Consider the following 21,333-nt stretch of genomic DNA (forward strand, 5'->3'; position numbering starts at 1 on the left):
AGTTTTCTTAAAGAACCTGTATTTCTGGGCTAACCTACTCCCCTCAAAAAAAAGATTCATCTGTTTACATGTCATCTGTCATTTTCTCCAAAAATTTATTTTGCTGCCTACATTCACCCTGGATTCTTCAAAATGTTAGGAACAATTATTTGCCCTTGTTCTTAAATGGATCAGATCCTATTGAGAACTACTGGAAACCTAGGAAAGGTCAAAGCCACTGAGGTATTAATGAGGTATGGAGTGCTCTGGGAAGAAAAAGCACATTTTTTTTTAGCACATAACTTTTTAATATACTTGTATCCTGCTTTAAGTTTTAAAGCCCAATATAGAAAAGTCCAAACTTCTAAAATAGGTAAATGATGCCTCAAGTGATGGTACATGTATTTGTTTATATTAAAGGCATCCCCAGTGAGCTTAAACAGTCTGACTCACAAAAACTAATTTCTAAAATGACTTGTTGGTAACATACCCACTTTGAGGTATTTTGATCCTAAGCCCCTCTACTTGGCAAGCACTTTCCGTCAAAAGAAAGCTTTAATCCCTCTATGTCAAAGTATGAGGTTATCGGTCCTTTGGGTCCTTAAACCCAAGAACTCTCAACCTTAGAGCAATCTGTAAATGAAAAGGACAGATAAAAATTGCTTTCTTTCAAACAGCTTATGGAATTTTAAAAGCTTATGTAGAGTACTTTCTGGCCATATCAGATCCTCTCCTCTGAGTATTGTCTATTCTGCTTCTATAGTGTGTTATAATGTTGCAGGGAATCTACTAGTAGACTGGCATCTGTAGCAGACCTTAAAGCATCACCTAAAAGATTACTAAGCTTCTTGTCCCTCATGCAACACAACCCATCTTCCCAGGGTTTGCTAGTATTGTCTGTGGGGAAAGAAACAATGCTGACTCTGAGACTTTCACCGTACCCATGCATCACACCCACCTCCTGCATTTCCAGCTATCTAATGGTTTCAGCATAAATAAAACTACTCATATTTATTTGAAATGACAGTTCTTCCTTTGCAATCCTACTTCAAGGAGTCTATCCCCAAGACAAAATTATGAAAAGAGAATGTACAATGTTATTCAATGCAGCATTCTGTTAGCATAACTGTAAACACCCCAAATACCCATTACTAAGGAATCAACTATGGTACCATCAATAAAGTACTATTATACTAAAAAAAGTAACTAAAAAAAGAAATGAAGACTATCACTATATGCTATTTTTATTTATTCATTTTAATGTTTTATTTTTGAGAGACAGAGCATCAGCGGGAAGGGGCAGAAGGAGGGAGACACAGAATCCGAAGCAGGCTCCAGGTTCTGAGATGTCAGCACAGAGCCTGATGCGGGGCTTGAATTCAAGAACCATGAGATCATGACCTGAGCCGAAGTTGGGCGCTTAACCGACTGAGCCACCCAGATGCCCCCACTATATGCTATTATGAGTGATTTCTAGGATACATACTTAAATGAAAAAAGCAAAAGCAGAATAGAGAAAAGTATATATAGCATTCTACCATTTGTCTAAGGGGAAAGAGAATGATAATATATTTCTGTATAGATATTTACTTTTATTTTTTAAAATGGATTGAAAACCATAATTTTTAACAAATGGGATAGGGAGCTAACAGGTAAAGGGGACAATGTTAGAAGCTAGACTTATCTGAATATACCTTGTCTGATACTGCGTACACAGTTTACATAACTTAAAAAAAGAATTAAAAATAAAAAGAAAAATAATTCCTAAAAAATTCAAAAGCAAAAGAAAACAAACCTAGACAATGAGTTGGTGGTATACCTACACAAAAAATAATTATTCCAAATGGCTTTAAAATATGGTGACTGGACATTTATAATAGACATATTTTTTTCATTTTTAGAATTTATATTGTATGAAAAGATGGCAGATAACACGATACAGCTTAAGAACAAAAAACCCACAAAGACATGTTAAGCCATTTTCATAAATCATATTATCGATGATTATTTATATTATCCTGAGACTGCTCTAAATATTAAAGAATAAAGTTAAAGAAGAAATTATGTTGGTAGCACTGAAAAGTGAAATTTTCAGGAAAAGGAAAGTAGATACAGATGTAAGAAGAGATTACATAAAAATCCTGTAGTTCTGAACCTGAAATGGAGCTATTGGTGTGAAAAAGTATAGTTATCTTAAAAAAACAAAATGAAACAAAAACCTTATTCCTAATTCTGTCCACCACCTAAAAGATCTACAAACAATGACTAACTGTAGCAATGAGCAACACTAGTGGTTAGACTAAATTTGTTTTTCACTAAAAGAAACCAGGGCTCCTGAAAAAATGGCAGATTCCAGGGTTCTCTAGGAAGAGAGCCTAGAACATGATATATCATACCAGAAGCAAGCCAGCTAGGAAAGACTGGGGTAGCGCTCATTCAAAGAGACTGGGGCCAAGATGTGGCAATACAATCTGAATATAAATAAGTGTAAGAGACGGAAACACATGAAATATCTAAATCCATGAGTTCATAATGACACCACAAATAAAAACTCCCTAGTCATATTTGGGATGCTAGGGTACTATTTCTTTGGAGAACTGGTAAATAAAGGAAAAGAATTCAGCATTTAGCAATAAAACGACAGCTCTTATCTGTTAGAGTCTTACAGGTATCAATAAAAACTTATCTTAGCCTGTCAGATCTCTAAAATTCTCAACAGAAATCAAAATACAGGGGCGCCTGGCTGGCTCAGTCAGAGGAGCATGCAACTCTTGATCTTGGGGTCATGAGTTTGATCGAGCCCCATATTAGGTATAGAGATTACTCACACACACACACACACAAAAAAAACAAAAAACAAAACCTTAAGAAAAAAAGTATGGGGTGCCTGGGTGGCTCAGTCGGTTGAGCATCCAGCTCTTGATTTTGGCTCGGTCATAGTCTCACGGTTCAGGAGTTCAAGCCCCATGTTGGGTTATGCGCTGGCAGCGCAGATCCTGCCTGGGATTCTCTCTCTCCTTCTCTCTCTGCTCCTCCCCTGCTTGTGCTTGCTCTTGCTCTCAAAATAAATAAATAAACATTAAAAAACACCATTAAAAAATGAAAGTATAAAATATACTTTGCTTATTGAGGGATTCAATCTGCCAACATCATAACTTGAAGAAAAAAAGGCATAAAAATTCTTTTCAATTGAATTATTATGCCTAAATTCACTTCTAGAATGAATGGTACATGATTAAAAATTACAGAATTTGCCATCTTTGAATGAAAGTCACAAAGTAGCATTATGGTTCAAAATCAAGATGCTTAGTTTTTCTTTTATGGTTTAAAAATCCCCATGAAATAATTTTCAAGCACAACCTAAGGCCTGTCACCTAAAGTCCTATACTAAATAATAGTCATATAATTTAACAAATTCCTGGAGTTCAAATAAAGTCCACAATAAAACAGAATAAGAATTAAAATATTTGTTATAAAAAAGAGAGAAAATAACTATTACCATTTGTCAAAAAAATAGTGATATAAATTTCTTTATTTGTAGTATTTGTCATTTTTATGCTTAAGTCCTTCTTTTTTATGACCATAAAATGAATAAAATGTGCTCTATTTTAACCAAAGTAAGAACTTAACAGTTCAGAGGTACGCTGACCAAGATAGTACTGTTGTACTTCCCATCACATTGCTGTTATTAATCAGGACCAACTTACCTTTCATCATCTTTAAAATATGGCTCCACAAATGCTTTCTGTTTGACTTTATCTTGCTTATCACCATGAGCTGTAAACAAACACACATAAAGGAAAAGAATCAAGCATTTAATTATAACACAAACTGAATGCAGAACTGAGAAATAGCTTTTTTGGAACAAAAATAACCTATATCAAAACTTCCATTCTAATTGAATTTCCTTCTCTAGGCTCCTGGGCAATTTGTTTAAATTTCTGTAACTAATTTTTTGTTTCTTTTTCATCTGCATAATGATGAGGTGCTGACTATCTTGTTTACCTCAGAATTACTACAGATAAAAACTCGCACCTATAAAACTATTTTAGACTTAAAAACTATATATACAAGTACCTGTACACACGTGTAGATTGTATATAAAAGTATTTTAGACTTCAAAAGAACTACTTTGATGCTCATTTTCATTTGGTACCAAACACAATAACAAGGCAGCTTTTCATATGTTTCACTTATTAGTGCTGCTGATTTTTTTTTTTTTTTAAATAAGCTCTTTGCCCAACACGGGGCTCAAACTCATGACCCTGAGATCAAAAGCCGCATGTTCCACCAACTGAGCCAATCAGACGCCCTAGTCCTGATTTTTATAATGTGTCTTTGAGGTAGATTAAGTAGGAGACAGAACTTAAAGAATTTTATCAGAAAATTGGAGATAAGAACTAAAGTTCATGGACCTGAATCCCAAGTTGTCTGGACCCAAACAGCCAACTGCTATGGTCTATTCAAATAGTCCAAATTTACCAAGCATTGTTCTAAGTTCTGGACATGCAATGTCCAACAAGAGAAACCAGGTCTCTTGTCCTCATGGAGTTTATACCACAGTGAGGGAAACAGACATTAAGTAGACAGTTAAGGCTTACCTGAGGAAGGACATGGAAAGTAGTAACTGATGAATAAAAAGAAGTCAGCCACAAGAAGCAGGAGTGGAGAATATTCTAGGTAAAGGTCTTGAGATGGGAAAAAGTATGGGATGTTATAAGAACTAATAAAAGGCCAGTGTGGTTGAGATTTAGCAAAGAAAGGTAAGTGTTAGGAAAGATGAGATTGAAGAGGTGGGCAAGTACCAGATCATGATGGGCCCTGGAGGCCAAAAGGAGTTTGAATTTTGTTGTGAATGCAATAGAGTGCACTGAAGACTTTTAAAAAGAATCTACTTTATTATAGGCAACACACTGATTTTAAGTATACTAGGATTAATTGACAAACGTACACCCTAGTGCAACTACCACCTAAATCAAGGTGTACATAGAACTTCCATCCCCCCTGGAAGTTTCCTCCTATTCCTTTGCTTCTCAAGCACAAGAATGTTCTCTGATGTTTCTCCTCCCCCACTATGGAGGGATGATTTCTACCACCACAGCTTAGTTATAACGGTTTTAAAACTCTGTATTAATGGAATTACATAGTTTGTATTCTTGTCCATCTTTTGGAGTTTTTTAGCTCAACAGGTTTGGGCAATTCATTGTTGAGTCTAGGACCCTCCTTTTTGTTGACAGATAGTATTCCATTATATGAGTTTACCACAATTCATAATCATCTGTTGATGGACATCTGGGTTGTCTCCAGTTTCGAGCTACTACAAATAGCACTGCTATGAACATTTCTGAACACAATCTTTTGTGAATGTGTTTTCATTTTTCTTGTCTATATACCTGGCAGTGGAATTGCTGGGTCATAGGGCGAGTGTATACCTAACTTTATAAGAAACTGACAAACCTCAATAAAGCTGTTAAAAAAAATCTTGCTGAACTCTTTTCCACAGTACAATTTTATATCCCCACCAGCAAAGTGTGAGAGTTCCAATTGTTCTTCACCTCTGCTAATGCTGGATATTATCAGACTTTAAAACCGTTTCAGTTGGATGTGCAGTGGTATCTCAGTCCCTCATGTCCAATAATGTTGAGGACATGTACATGTGCTTACTGGACATCCAAATATCCTTTCAGTGAAGGTTTTTAAAAGTGAGAAGATAATGCAATCCAATTTACATTTAAAATAAATAGAGTTTTGTCAACTCTGAATTCTTTATGATACTGAGATGCTATGGGCTTCCTTCCTGTGGGGCATTCTGCAGTGATCCAAAGATTCTGATTCCTCTCATTTCAAGTGATCCTGTGGCAGTCACTTTGTGTTTTGTAAAACAAATGAACTTTCAATCTGTGAAAGAAAGACCTTTTAAGGTTGCGAACCCCAGAGGTCAGAGCTTGAAATGCTTCTTTTTTTTTTCTAAAATGTTTGCTTATTTTTGAGAGAGTGAATGAGACGGGGGTTGGTGGTGGTGCCTGTACAGAGGATCTGAAGTGGGCTCTGAGCTGACAGCAGAGAGCCTGATGCAGGGCTCAAACTCACATGAACCATGAGATCATGACCTGAGCCAAAGGGATGCTTAAGGGACTGAGCCACCCAGGCGCCCCTAGGCTGTATTTTTTTAAAACTGATGGAAGCACAAAGAAAACATCATCAAGACAGACTACATAGCAGAAGGTGTTCTCATTTATAACCTTTGCACTAGACTAAAAGTTCTTTTTTACTTACAACAAGAAAATGAGACATTTAGCAAGAATTTTAACTTTCAATTCAGATTATCTGCTTAAGAGTTTCACTTATTCTTCTTTTGATTACTATCCTACATTATAAACTACTGTTTCTGATGAAAAGAATTTCTTTAATTTTTTTTTTTTTCCAACGTTTATTTATTTTTGGGACAGAGAGAGACAGAGCATGAACGGGGGAGGGGCAGAGAGAGAGGGAGACACAGAATCGGAAACAGGCTCCAGGCTCTGAGCCATCAGCCCAGAGCCTGACGCGGGGCTCGAACTCACAGACCGCGAGATCGTGACCTGGCTGAAGTTGGACGCTTAACCGACTGCGCCACCCAGGCGCCCCTAATTTTTTTTTTTAAGAGAGAGAGTGAGAGCATGAATGGGGCAGGGGCAGAGGGAGAGAGAATCTTAAACAGGGGCAATGCTTATTAGCATGGAGCCCAACGCGGGGCTCTATCTCATGACCTGAAATCATGACCTGAGCTGAATTCAGGAATCAGATACTCAACCGACTAAACCACCCAGGCATCCCTAATAAAAAGAGTTTTAAGGGGCACCTGGGTGGCTCAGTCAGTTAAGCATCTGACTTCGGCTCAGGTCATGATCTCGTGGTCTGTGAGTTTGAGCCCCGCATCAGGCTCTGTACTGACAGCTCAGAGCCTGGAGCCTGCTTCAGATTGTGTCTCCCTCCCTCCCTCCCTCTCCCTCCCTCCCTCCCTCCCTCTCTCTCTCTCTCTCTCTCTCTCTCTCTGCCCCTCCCCCACTCATGCTCTGTCTCTCTCTCTCTCTCTCAAAAATAAATAAACATTAATGGGGCGCCTGGGTGGCGCAGTCGGTTAAACGTCCGACTTCAGCCAGGTCACGATCTCGCGGTCCGTGAGTTCGAGCCCCGCGTCGGGCTCTGGGCTGATGGCTCGGAGCCTGGAGCCTGTTTCCGATTCTGTGTCTCCCTCTCTCTCTGCCCCTCCCCCGTTCATGCTCTGTCTCTCTCTGTCCCAAAAATAAATAAACGTTGAAAGAAAAAAAAAAAAATTAAAAAAAAAAAAATGAATTCTAAAAAGACACTGATACATGTAGCTACATTATTTTGTCTGGGAAGGTAAAGCATTCAAACAAAGTTAGTCTGAATTTTCTGCAAAACTTTCTCCTCCCACTCTATTACAATGATTAACTTATTACTTAATAAAGAACCTTTTCAAAACTTTTACAAACATTATGCGTAAGTTATGCAAAGAAATTCATAGTATTCAATCAATTTCTTACTTTTGATGAATACTTTATGGTCATATGTTAACATAAGGGGAAACTGAATGAAAGGTACAGGGAATCCTCTGAAGTATTTTTTCTAACACTTTTATTGGTCTGCAACTATCTCAAAAGAAAACTATCTAAAAGAAACTTATACAAGAAACAGGAAATTTTAGGGCCACCTGGATGGCTCAATCAGTTAAGCGTCCAACTTCAGCTTAGGTCATGATCTCGTGGTTTGAGCCCCACATCGGGCTCTGTGTTAACAGCTCAGAACCTGGAGCCTGGTTCAGATTCTGTGTCTCCCTCTCTCTCTGCCCCTCCCCTGCTTGTGTTCTTTCTCTCTCTCTCTCAAAAAATAAATAAACATTAAAAAAAAAGAAATATGAAATTTTAATTGTTAATTTAATTGTTAATTTTAATTGTTAATACATACCTCATACATACATACATACCTACCTACCTACCTACCTACCTACCTCATCAAGCTTGGTGACTTAATTTACTGAACTTAGTATAATTGAGAAGCCATAATTAGAAAGAAAATAGCCTTACTGTTTGGTTTCTTTGTGGTAGTCGACAATTCCTCTTCTTCAGCTGCTGCCTGGGGAAAGCTATCTGCCAAACAGGATTCATATTCTTCATGAGTTGTCCGATCAAACATATCTTCCAAGCTATCATTCATTTTTCTTTCTCCATCTATGTAAAAGAGCTTTGGCTTAGGGCAACAAGCAAGCTTTTTGGTTTCCACGTAGACCAATATGAAACTTACAGTAACCGCCACAAGATAAACTGGTCTCCGATGTACACGAGGCAACAATAAATCCCCAAGCCTAGGTAGTTACTGTATTTACAAAGACTTTATGTTAGGGCTTTAAATGTCCTTTGCTCATACGCAGAGAATGCTTTTTGTTGTTGTCATTACAAACATTAAAAAACTTTTTCTATTAGTCCATGTGTAATTCACACTGCACTAAAATGAGTACTATCAAGGGGCGCCTGGATGGCGCAGTCGGTTAAGCGTCCGACTTCAGCCAGGTCACGATCTCGCGGTCCGTGAGTTCGAGCCCCGCGTCGGGCTCTGGGCTGATGGCTCGGAGCCTGGAGCCTGTTTCCGATTCTGTGTCTCCCTCTCTCTCTGCCCCTCCCCCGTTCATGCTCTGTCTCTCTCTGTCCCAAAAATAAATAAAAAACGTTGAAAAAAAAAATATAAAATGAGTACTATCAAGGGGCGCCTGGGTGGCGCAGTCGGTTAAGCATCCGACTTCAGCCAGGTCACGATCTCGCGGTCTGTGAGTTCGAGCCCCGCGTCGGGCTCTGGGCTGATGGCTCGGAGCCTGGAGCCTGTTTCCGATTCTGTGTCTCCCTCTCTCTCTGCCCGTCCCCCGTTCATGCTCTGTCTCTCTCTGTCCCAAAAATAAATAAACGTTGAAAGAAAAAAAAAATTAAAATGAGTACTATCAAAAAACTGTGAGGAACAGAAAATGCATCAGAATGATGAAAAATATGAAGCTTAATAAATAAGATCTGTATAAATAGTGGACATTCAAATCTATACAACCTTGCTCATCTGCTTAATTTTATGCCACCATTAACACTTGGTAATTTAGTATTAATAAAAGGAACAAATTCCTTATTTGATATGCTAAGTGCTAAATTCATCTTCAGAGTACTAACTACATTTCTCACTATATAATCACATTTTGAAAAACAGCAGTTTACTAAAAAACAGAAATAGATCCAGTTGGCCAACAAACATGATAGAGCAGAAGCCTGCCAAGATTACTCTCTATAAAATAACTACAACTTCCCTAATCCATGGTGCTGCAGCACCCTTACCCTGTTTTATCTTTCTCCACAACTTATCATCTATCATACCCCACATTTGATTGCTTCCCCTTAAATTAGAAGGCATGTTCCATGAAGTAGGTACTTTTGTTCTGTTTATTCATTATTTCCAGTTTCTGAAACACTTCCCTTTATAGAACTGCAGCTCTGTATTTACTGAATGATTAAACAATTTTTTTTTTACATTGAGGATCAAATTTGTAAGTAATATGCAACTTCTACGTGCCAGGCAGTGTGCTAGGTATCCCAAGTATTCTGTATATACTGCTAGTAAATCACAATGTTAAGTCACTACTTTATGGTTTTTTTTTAACGTTTAAAAATCTTGGTAAGTAATCTCCACATCCATCGTGTGGCTGAAACTCACAACCCTGAGATTAAAAGTCACATGCTCTACCGACTGAGCCAGCCAGGCACCCCCCTAGTTTATGTTGGTGGTCTGACTTTTTTTTTTTTTTTTAAGTAGGGCTCCATGCACAACATGGGGCTTGAACTCACAACCCTAAGAGTGAAAGTCGCATGCTCTACTGACTGAACCATACCTGTTGGTCTGATTTCTGACTTGAAATACTTGAAAACATAGATTATAGATTATATCCTCATTAATTTTCCTGGACCACAGAAACTACGAAAGCTAAGAATATGACTGTTGTGTTTTAATCCCTAAGTTATCAGAGTGATTTATTATATAGCAATAGTATGCACAATATCTATGTAGCCAAAACTATCTCCACTCATTAGTTCAAATTCTAAACTTACTTCCATAGGATTCTTGCTTCAAACATATTTGGGAAACTATCATATTCTTTGAAGTGACCCGATACATTTGAAGCCACAGTAGTCATATTTTAGTTTTGCCTTTTTTCTTTTTTTTTCAATAATATTAGGAGCTGGTACCAGAACAAAGTAATCTTAAAGTACCTTCTGAAGAAGAAAGTTACCTTAGTGTCGTTCACTATAAAAGGACAATAAATCACCGTTAAAGGTTTTTTTCTGTTTATAGGTACTGTCCTCTCAATGTAGGCAGCTAGCTATTTGGTCATGTAGTTACTCATTCCTAAAGAACAAAGAATTAAGGCACAGACTACTACAATTTTTTCTCACTTACTGCAGTTAGGGCAGCAAGAGATAAAGTGTTTCAAAAAAAAAAGCAAGGGGGCGCCTGGGTGGCGCAGTCGGTTAAGCGTCCGACTTCAGCCAGGTCACGATCTCGCGGTCTGTGAGTTCGAGCCCCGCGTCAGGCTCTGGGCTGATGGCTCGGAGCCTGGAGCCTGTTTCCGATTCTGTGTCTCCCTCTCTCTCTGCCCGTCCCCCGTTCATGCTCTGTCTCTCTCTGTCCCAAAAATAAATAAAAACGTTGAAAAAAAAAAATTAAAAAAAAAAAAAAAAAGAAAAAAAAAAAAAGCAAGGACAAGACTGGCTTCAGCCCTGGGCAGGTAGACTAAAGAATATTCAGAAGAAGATAGGGAATGTACATATAGTCTGAATGTCCTCAGTTTCTAACAGCTGATCACTGGAGAGTGTCCTTGCTTTTGGCACTGCATCCCCTGTGGCAGGTCCTAACCCCTTAATACATAAGGGTGTAAGTGACACTATTCCTGGTCTAGTTGCTCTCATGCCATACACATCTGTAGTTAGGAGTGTTGCTAAGGTGGTGCCAACCAAAATCCTTCCATTGTTCCCACCTCTTTTGGAAAATCAAGGCTCTAGATGAAGACTTAAGTTCTTACAAAAGGCTGTAGACCCCTAATTTGGCCAAATCCCCTTTTCTGCAGAAGCAAAATATGGCAGAGTAGCTCAGTATATACACCATTATTCTTAGTTAACTGCTAATTTGCAAATCTATACAAATACTTCTCAGTAGACTCTCCCCTTTTTACCCTATAAATTACTCTGGAAATTCATATTTCTGAAACAGGACTCTCAAGATTCCCTTTTACAAAATAGATCTAATTACCAGAGATCAGCAAATTTTTTCTTAAAGGGTCAGACAGGAAATATTTTAGGCCTGAGGGCCCAATAATGTCTGCAGCTACTACTCTACTCTGCTATGGTACCATGCAAGCAGCCATAGGCAATACATAAACAAAATAACTGAGGCTGTGTTCCAATAAATCTTTATTTATAAAACAGGCAGCTGACTATGGTTTGCTGAACCTTGGAAACAATTTAAATTTTTTCTGGAAAAAAAATGTTTTGGCTAAAGATTTTTTTCCCTTGAAATACTGAAAGTGAGCTTTACTAAGAAAAATCTAATATTATTAAAAGATGAAAAAAACCTGGTTTATGGTGAAGAGGTCACTTGTGGTCATCAATGTAATGGTATGACTATAAACTTCCCTCCACATTTTTATTAAATTAAAAAAAAAATCAAATCTTACTTGGACTTTTCTCTCCCTTTTGTTCTTGCTTCTTCATTTTTAGAAGCACCGTTTCACTAACCAATGTGCAGTCCGTGTCCACTGTCTCTCCTCCTGCTAATCGTGACTGACTGCCATCCTAAATATTTAAAAATTCAAAAATTTTAACAATTATCCTGCATGGCCTTATATTTATGTTTTTAAAATTTTGGTATAATATACACACCATGAAATTGACCATTTTAACCATATTTTAAGTGTATACTTCAGCATTAAGTTATATTTATTTTTACCCTTCAGGAATATACATAGATTTATACATATATGTCTGTGAAGTATTTTAGCTTCAACGTACAAGCATCTTCTCTCAAGCATATGAAAAGAAAGCCTGCTGCCAAGGGAAGGGAGAGGTACGCTCCACTGAACTCCCTGAACCTCTCCTCCCTTCCTCTCCAGCCTGCCTCACAGTAACGAACATCAGCGTACACAAAGAACAATTTATACTGCAGCAGCAGTGAAATAGTTCAGGAATATGCTACCAAGTGAAAAAGAATTTCTTAAACTACACAGAACCTAAATACAAGCCAAAAGAGTTATTATCAAAAGCATCATAAAGTTAGAAGAAAAATCATTTTTCTTAGTTTTCTGAATGAGTAAATGCAGGTTTTAAGCAGTATGTAATCGATTATGTTACGGTCACAGAGTGAGTTAGGAGAGGAAGGTAACTAACAACTTACTAGAATAACCACATGTGCTTTGGTTTTATTTTCTAACTTACCTTTGTATCTATTACAGTAATATCCATTTTATATTGAGAAAGGTCTGCTCCTGGATCTATGCTCCACTGGTTATTTTCAAAGGATACATCTTCAATAAGGAGAAAAAAATAGAATTAAAAATGGATTTTAAAAATTCTTAAACCATTATGGGATCCACAAGTGGGAGAAAGGATTTGAAAATCATATATCTGCTAAAGAGACTATCTAGGACATAGAGAATATAAAGAAGTCTTACAACTCAATAATAAGAAAAATACTCCAATTGAAAATGAGCAAAGGATCTGAACAGACAATCCCTTCAAAGAAGATATACAAATGACCAAGAAGCACACGATAAGATGTTCTATAGCATTAGCCAGCAGGGAAAGGCAAATCATAACCACTATGAGATACTACTTCACATGCAGTAGGATGGCTAGAGTAAAAAAACAGATAATAACAAGCATTGGTGAGAATGTGGAGAGTGGGAACCTCATGTGCTAGTAGCCACTTTGGAAAGCAGATGGTTCCTCAAAAGGTTAAACAGGGTTAGCACATGGCCCAACAATTCTTCTCCTATGTAACTCAAGAAAAATGAAAAGATACATCTACATAAAACTGTAAGTCAACAGCTATGCTCATAGCAGCATTATTTGTAATAATGAAAAAAATGAAAGTAAAATTAAGTCACAAAAGATCATATATTATATGATTCCATTTATATGAAAACTCCAGAGTAGGCAAATCTATAGAGACAGAGGGTAGATTAGTGGTTGCCTAGGATTGGGGAAGAGGGGAGGAATGCAGAATGATTGGTAATGGGTATTGTTCTTTATTTAGAAAAAATTTTTAACTTAAGTATAATTAACATACACTGTTACATTAGTTTCAGCTGTGCAATATGATTCCGCAACTCTATACACTTCTCAGTGCTCATAAGATAAGCATACTCTTAATCCCCTTCATCTATTTCACTCATTCCCCACCCCTCTCCTCCCCTCTGGCTACCATCAGTTTGATCTCTGTGTTTAAGAGTCTTTTGGTTTTGCCTCTTCTGTTTGTTTTACTTCTTAAATTCTACATATAAGAAATCATATGGTATTTGTCTTTCTCTGACTTATTTCACTTAGCATTATACCAAGTCCATCCATGTTGTTGCAAATGGCAAGATCTCGTTCTTTTTGATGGCTGAATAATATTCTACTGTACATACATAACCACATCTTTTTTATCTATTCTTTATGGATACTTGGATTGCTTTCATATCGGCTATGGTAAATAATAATATAATAAACATAGGGGGCACAGATCTTTTAGAATTAGTATTTTTATTTCTTTTAAGTAAATAAATACCCAGTAGTGGAAATATTGGATCATATGGTAATTCTATTTTTAATTTTTTGAGGAACCTCCATACCATTTTCCAAAGTAGCTGTACCTGTGGAGAAAAGGGAACCCTCTTGCACTGTTGGCGGGAATGCAAACTGGTGAAGCCGCTCTGGAAAACAGCGTGGAGGTTCCTCAAAAAATTAAAAATAGATCTACCCTATGACCCAGCAATAGCACTGCTAGGAATTTACCCAAGGGATACAGGAGTGCTGATGCATAGGGGCACTTGTACCCCAATGTTTATAGCAGCACTTTCAACAATAGCCAAATTATGGAAAGAGCCTAAATGTCCATCAACTGACGAATGGATAAAGATGTGGTTTATATATACAATGGAATACTACTTGGCAATGAGAAAGAATGAAATATGGTCTTTTGTAGCAATGTGGATGGAACTGGAGAGTGTTATGCTAAGTGAAATAAGTCAGGCAGAGAAAGACAGATACCATAGGTTTTCACTCTTATGTGGATCCTGAGAAACTCAACAGAAGACTGGGGGGGAGAGGGAGGGGGGATAAAAAGTTACAGAGAGGGAAGGAGGCAAACCATAAGAGACTCTTAAATACTGAGAACAAACTGAGGGTTGATGGGGGGTGGGGGAGAGGGGAAAGTGGGTGATGGGCATTGAGGAGGGCACCTGTTGGGATGAGCACTGGGTATGGTATGGAAACCAATTTGACAATAAATGGTGTGTGTGTGTGTGTGTGTGTGTGTGTGTATACATATGTATATATATACACACACACGCACATATATATGTATATATATATAAAGAAATTCGCTAGAAAAAGTAATCTTTACCTCGAGCTCTTGTTTTCCTTCTGAAAAGTATGTGTAGTTAATTTTTGTGAAAGGCCCTTTCCATTTTATTTTACAAATAAAAGATGTGCTAACTAAAAAAACAACAACAAAAAAAACGAAACAAAGTGTACCAATTTGCATTCCTACCAATAGTGCACGAGGGTTCCTTTTGCTCCATGCCTTTGCCAGTACTTGTTATTTCTTATGTTTTTTATTTTAGCCATTCTAACAGGTATAAAGTGATATCTCATTGTGGTTTTAATTTGCATTTCCCTGATGGTTAGTGATACTGAACATCTTTTCATGTGTCTGTTGGTGATCCATATGCCTTCTTGAAAAAGCTGTCTACTCAGGTCCTCTGCCCCTCACCTTTTATTTTAGAGAGAGAGAGAGAGAGAGAGACAATCTCAAGCAGGCTCCACACTTGGTGCAGAGCCTGATGTGGGGCTCGATCCCCCGACCCTGTGATCATGACCTGAGATGAAATCAAGAGTTGGATGCTCAACCGAGTGAGCCACCCTGGCACCCCTCTCTGCCCATTTTTAAACTGAATTATTTGTTTTTTTTGGTGTTGAGCTGTGTGAGTTCTTCACACATTTTGCATATTAACTTAATGGGTAGTGTTCTTTCTGAGGTGATGAAAATGTTCTAAACTTAGACTACAATGACAGCTGCACAACTCTGTGAGGATATACAATAAATGAACTGTACACTTGAATGAGTGATTTTTGTATCAAAAATTGTTTTAAAAGTTAAAACTGTAACACTGTGTAGTTTTCAATGAATGTGGGCATACATGATAACTACATAAAGCACAGCCACGGAACACAAAGTGGCAAAATTAACTTTAAGTAGATTGAGAAAGATTACGCAGGTATACTATAATCCCTAGAGCAACCATGAACAAAAAACCCAAAATCAAAAATGTAAAAGAAAATCAGAAATGAGAGTGAAAAAAGGTTTTTCATACAGAAACTGAAACTTTCTGAAAAAACAAAGCATTTTAGTTGGAAGAACAACTAAAGAATGTGCTTCAAGAAAAAAAGAAAATAAACCCAGAATGAAGGAAACACTTTGCAAAGAAGAATAAAAGAAAAAATACTGCATATGAAGTACAGAAAAATTTTGTAGCCAAAAAACAAAAAAAGACTCCCTTAAAAACACAGCAAAATTATGAAAAAATTAACATACATATTAATTAAAAGCAAAGAAAAGATTTTCTAACAAGAAGCTTAAAAAACCCCACATTAATAGATATATACATATGGACAGGCTACCTATGGAGTGAGGAACAAAGTTTGGATGATGAAAATTCTACTTTATGTATTTTAAAATTCCATATAGTTTAAAATTCTTGAAGCTTTTGTAAAGAAAATAAGAAATAACATGGAAGAGGTAAATCCACGAAATCACATATAAAAGTAGGTATTAAAGACAATTACTCAATTCATTTTTTCAAAAAGCATGAGAGCAGGAAAATCGTATGTAAAATGAAACCAATGAGAATCATCCCATAAACACAAATATGCAGGAAGAAATAACATTTTCTCCCAAACAATTCAATATATCCAAAGAATGTATATACTATAACACTCAAAGTCATTACAAAAGAATGGAAATACTTTTTTTTTTAATTTTTTTTTAGTGTTTTTTAATTTATTTTTGAGACAGAGAGAGACAGAGCAGGAGCAGGGGAGGGGCAGAGAGAGAGGGAGACACAGAATCTGAAGCAGGCTCCAGGCTCTGAGCTGTCAGCACAGAGCCTGATGCAGGGCTCAAACTCACAAACTGCGAGATCATGACCTGAGCCAAAGTCGGACACTTAACCGACTGAGCCACCCAGATGCCCCAATACTTTTTTTTTGAAAATATTATTTATAGTATACATACCTTGACTGTTTTGTACAGACTTTGTTTTAGCAACTCTACATGGATTTAACTGAAGAACAGATGTAAGTTCACATGCTCCATGGACTGACCTGCCTATTTTTACTGGCTCATGAGAATCAGCTCCCTAAAACAGGAAGAATTATTAGCATCTAGATAAAATCACAAACAACTCTTTTAATAAAAATACTTGAACATTTGACACTAACCTTCACATCATCAAAAAGATTGTCTGTCTCTAAACTTTCACGCGGACGTAGAGGGATTTTAAAGATGGGATTTTCTTCCTTGATTTGTAATGGTGTTTTATTATCTGGAGATGATTTACCCAAGGACTGGAGGACGCACGCCTGTAAACAGGGCTCCTCTGGGGAATCTCTGGTTAATATACAGCTCCCACTTAAGGTCTTTCGGCTTGAGGAAGAGCCCTTGGGAATGGGCTTCAGGGCCTCATAGAGAGTCACTTGCCTAAATCTGACTTTAGAGGTCTCACTTCCTTGGCTTTTCTCTTGACGCTGAATAGCTGAAAATCGATCAGACAGATCCAGAGGTTTATCCATCACATAGTCTCCATTCACGGAAGAATGACTATCCAGTAAAAAAGGAAAAGCATTTTCTTTATCAAAAGAGGCCTGAGGGTAGCTTCCTTCATCTTCACTTTCTTCCTCAATTTTCTTCCTTTTGGATGTTCTGCCTCCCAGTGATTTCAGTGGCACTGCATGTTTATCAGTGACAGCATCTTTAATGTGATCAAAACTATCCTGTTCACTTTTGGGTTCATTTATATTTTTATTTATAAGCATCTGTTTATTTGAAGATGACAGGCTAATGATCTTGTTCACTTCAGACCCAAGATTATGCTGTGTGAAAAGGGCACTATCTTCAGATTTTGAAGTTGTTTTTCCTAGTCTAGAATTAGAAGTGTTGTTGAAGGGTGCTGTTTTCAAAAGGTTTTTTTTCCCAGTCTCTAAGAGAGAAGGGGACAAACTTGTATTCAAACCTAAACTGCGTTTCACATTAGAGGTAGCTCCAAATACAGGAGATGATACCCGAGTAGTTAACTCTTCCTGAGGAGTCTTTGAATTAGAATCTGAAAACCTGAAAAAATAAAGAGTGGTAAAAAGAAATAGGGTAAAAGTTAAAAAATAAGCATATGAGAAAACTTACACTAATATAGAATATTAGTAGTGAGGTCTTAGCCATGTATTAGACTCAAATAATTTATTAACCAACATTTGAAATAGGGTAGAGTTGTCAGCTTCTCTTCATTTGGCTGACAAAAAGCTGAGGAAAATGATACAGTAAATTTATCTCAATACCTTGATATTCCTCTCCATAAATATTTTTCCTAGTAATTTAAGCAATTTTACTATATACAAAAATCATAGCTTAATAAATTCAGTGGGGACCTAAATTCTTTTGTTGTTATGAAATCTTATAATAAGTAACTTCAAAAAATAAAAATCTTATACTACAGAATTGAACATAACTTAAGACCCAGCCTGCTTCTAGCAGAGGAGACAGTTATGGTAGTAGAAAGAGTATTAGGTTTCAGTTAGAAGATGTGGCATGGGTAAGAGCTCTGGCTCTAGTTATTAACAGCTATGTAGTATTAAATAAGACATTTAACCTCTGGGGAGCTGTGTTTTTGTTGACTAAAAATGGGAGTAATCAAAAACCTACTTTCATGAGTTACTCTGATGACAAATTAAATGTGATATATGTATCTAAAACCGAAAGCACCTTTTTTTAAAGTTGTCTTTCTTTCTTTCTTCTTTCTCTCTCTCTCTTTATTTATTTAGGGGTGCCTGGGTGGCTTAGTTAAGCATCCAACTCGATTTCAGCTCATTACCTTGTGGTTTGGGGGTTCAAGCCCTCCATCAGGCTTGGTGCTGATAGTGTGGAGCCTGCTTAGGATTCTTTCTCTCTCCCTCTCTCTTTACCTGCTTGCTCTCTCTTCCTCACTCTCTCAAAAATAAATAAATAGAGAGAGAATGAGAGGAAGGGGCAGAGAGAGAGTGGGGGAGAGAGAGGATCTCAAGCAGGCTCCACACTGTCAGCATGGAGCCAGATGAGGGGCTTGAACTCACGAACCATGAGAACATGACCTGAGCCTAAATCAAGAGTCCAATGCTCAACCCACTGACCTATTCAGCCCCTGGGCCCACTGCTGAAAGCACTTTTAAAAAAGCAAAATACTACACAAATATAGATAAGTTAGTGGATGTTCTGAAATTAGTAAATATGAGACACAACACAATCTTGAAAATTCACCTAAGTTTATAAATGCATTTTATATAACATCCATTTATAACATTTTTTTGGAAATACAAACACAGAAGGGATGACTGGGTCTTTATAGAGGCAGAGTAACAAGGTTGGACTCGGAACTACTGCTTGATAGAAGTATAAAAAGACCCCAAAAATAATATTCCTCTCTCTACAGTGATGCAAAAAGCCCTCAACTGACCATGAACTGGGGAAAAATATTTTTAAAATAAAAATTAATATGCTGACAGAGAGAAATCATTAATTATATGGAACTCAACTGTAATGAGATCTCACCAATAGTCTGCAAGTTATTATTAAAGTGCCCCAAATTACCTTAAAGTATCTTCATTGTTTCTTACAGATTCCTCAAAAGGTTGTTTCTTGTGATCTTCTAGACAATGATAGAGTTCATCACCAAGAGGGCTCGTGGGACCCTGAGATTCCTTCAAAAGTAAAATATAAAGTATATAAATACAATGGAAGATTATTCATTCTTAAAAAGGAATGAAATGTTGATACATTCTGCCATTTGGATGAACTTCAAAAACAGGCTAAGTGAAAGAAGCCAGACTCAAAACCCACATAATGCAAAATTCCATTCACATGAATTATCCAGAATAGCTAAATCCATAAGGACAAAAAGCAGCCTGGTGGTTGCCAGGGGTTGTGGGTAGTCGGGAATGAGAATTGAATGTTTAACAGGTAAAGGGTTTATTTTGGGGAAGATGAGAATTTTTTGGAACCAGAGATGTGGTAGTGTGTAGTAATACTGTGTAATACTGTGTAGTACTAAATGCCACTGAATTGTTATGCACATTTCACCACAATAAAAAAAAATAAGCACTTTTAAGTTTAGAGAGAGAAAAGCCCCAATATTTTACATAAGCACATTCTATTACTCATATGTAAAACTCCATAAACTTCCAAAAAACGTTATTTAGATGGGGGGAAAGGAATAAAGATAATTATTTACACTGACAGAAGATGAATTTAAAAGACTCCTTCAGAGAGCAGTGCTTCTCAAACTTTAACATGCATTCAAGTCAACTCGGGATCTTGTTAAAACACAAGTTCGCTTGCAGTTAGGTCTTGGGTGGGGTCTGAGATTCTCTATATCTAATAAAACTTTAAGGTGATACAGATGCTATTGGCCTGTGGATCATACCTCAAGAAACATGTCTTTAGAGATCAGCTCCCTTAATTTATCTGGTGCTAAAACTACTTATTTGTCAGATTTATGGGTAGGAAGAATTAGAAACCATTAAAACACATTTAAAGTTCAAAGGTTAAAAATTACCCATTACCACTTGAAGAGGGATTTAAAACTTAGAAAGAAAAAAAATCTAAACATAATGAAAAATCAACTCAATTTTTATTTATTTTATTTTTTAATGTTTATTTATTTTTAAGAGAGAAAGAGTGCCAGCAGGGAGAGGCAGAGAGGGAGGAAGACACAGAATCTAAAGCAGGCTCCAGGCTCTGAGCTGTCAGCCCAGAGTCTGACGTGGGGCTTGAACTCATGAACTGTGAAATCATGACCTGAGCTGAAGTCAGATGCTCAACTTACTGAGCCACCCAGGTGCCCCTCAATTCAATTTTTAAAACTTTAACAGCAAGACAATTTTGTAGGAGCACATATACATTTACCGACTAAAGCAAAGGAATACTATTTTAAAGTGGTATCAAAATAAAACTTAAATAAATAAAACTTGAAATTCTGCAATTTTAAGTTTTCTATTTTTAGGGACCAATTAAGAAACAAAGTGAATGTGTCTGATATAAAGAAGTACTAAAACAACAAAAATTAATTCATGGGATCAATTTCTGACCCAATCCCTAAGAATCAGGTGGCATAGAATCAGATGAATCCGAAGAATTCAGCCTGTTTTCCAAATCAAACCCTAATTTAAAGGATATTGAAAAATTCCAATAAATTCTGAAACCAACCTTAAGGTTTAAGTCTTCAGTTAGATGGAACAGGATAGGGGTAGGTAGGATAGAGTAAACAGGAAAGGGTTGGCCAAACCCTCTATGCCATCATCACTTCCCTAAAATTTTGACTCAACCCACAACCTATATGCCAAGAATTCTAAAGACTCCAGATTTCTGGGACTGCTGGAGTAGAGACCATAAATAGGCCTTTCTAACCACATCAATTTTGTTCTAGGTCTTTATCTGATGACCCTGGGATAAAATACTTTTTCTTTTGCTTAATACTCTAAACACCAACACTAAAGGACAGCAATTAATTCATATTTTCACCAAACTAAACAATTACTTACAGATTCTTCTTGAACACTAAGTCCAAGTGTTTCAGCAACAACTGTAGCCAAATTAAAAGATGACTTATCAGTAGGACAATGGTTTGTTCCATGTGTTTCTAAGTTAGGAAAAAAAAAAAAAAACCCAATTATACAACTGTAGAAATGACATGTATTGAAAAATACAAAAAAGGAAAGAGGCTCAAAGAACCACTTTACAAGATAGCACTGAATAATTTTAAAATTC

At 36.9% G+C, this 21,333-nt stretch overlaps 1 protein-coding gene across 2 annotated transcripts in view; it reads right to left on the reverse strand.

The window, feature by feature from the left end:
- Positions 1 to 21,333, reverse strand: part of RBBP8 (RB binding protein 8, endonuclease) — a 93,712-nt gene that overhangs the window by 6,771 nt on the left and 65,608 nt on the right. For both annotated transcript variants that reach the window (XM_047087079.1, XM_047087078.1), the window contains 8 exons: positions 21,108 to 21,205; positions 19,159 to 19,268; positions 16,764 to 17,652; positions 16,558 to 16,681; positions 12,498 to 12,586; positions 11,741 to 11,858; positions 8,067 to 8,210; positions 3,687 to 3,756 (listed from right to left, as the gene is read on the reverse strand). In XM_047087079.1, the coding sequence (XP_046943035.1) occupies positions 3,687 to 3,756; positions 8,067 to 8,210; positions 11,741 to 11,858; positions 12,498 to 12,586; positions 16,558 to 16,681; positions 16,764 to 17,652; positions 19,159 to 19,268; positions 21,108 to 21,205 (1,642 nt within the window). The remainder of the gene's footprint in view (positions 1 to 3,686; positions 3,757 to 8,066; positions 8,211 to 11,740; positions 11,859 to 12,497; positions 12,587 to 16,557; positions 16,682 to 16,763; positions 17,653 to 19,158; positions 19,269 to 21,107; positions 21,206 to 21,333) is intronic.

Source organism: Lynx rufus, unplaced genomic scaffold (assembly GCF_022079265.1).
Source record: "Lynx rufus isolate CCGP_SWC_20201006 ecotype Redwood Valley unplaced genomic scaffold, mLynRuf1.p SCAF_22, whole genome shotgun sequence".
NCBI lineage: Eukaryota > Metazoa > Chordata > Mammalia > Carnivora > Felidae > Lynx > Lynx rufus.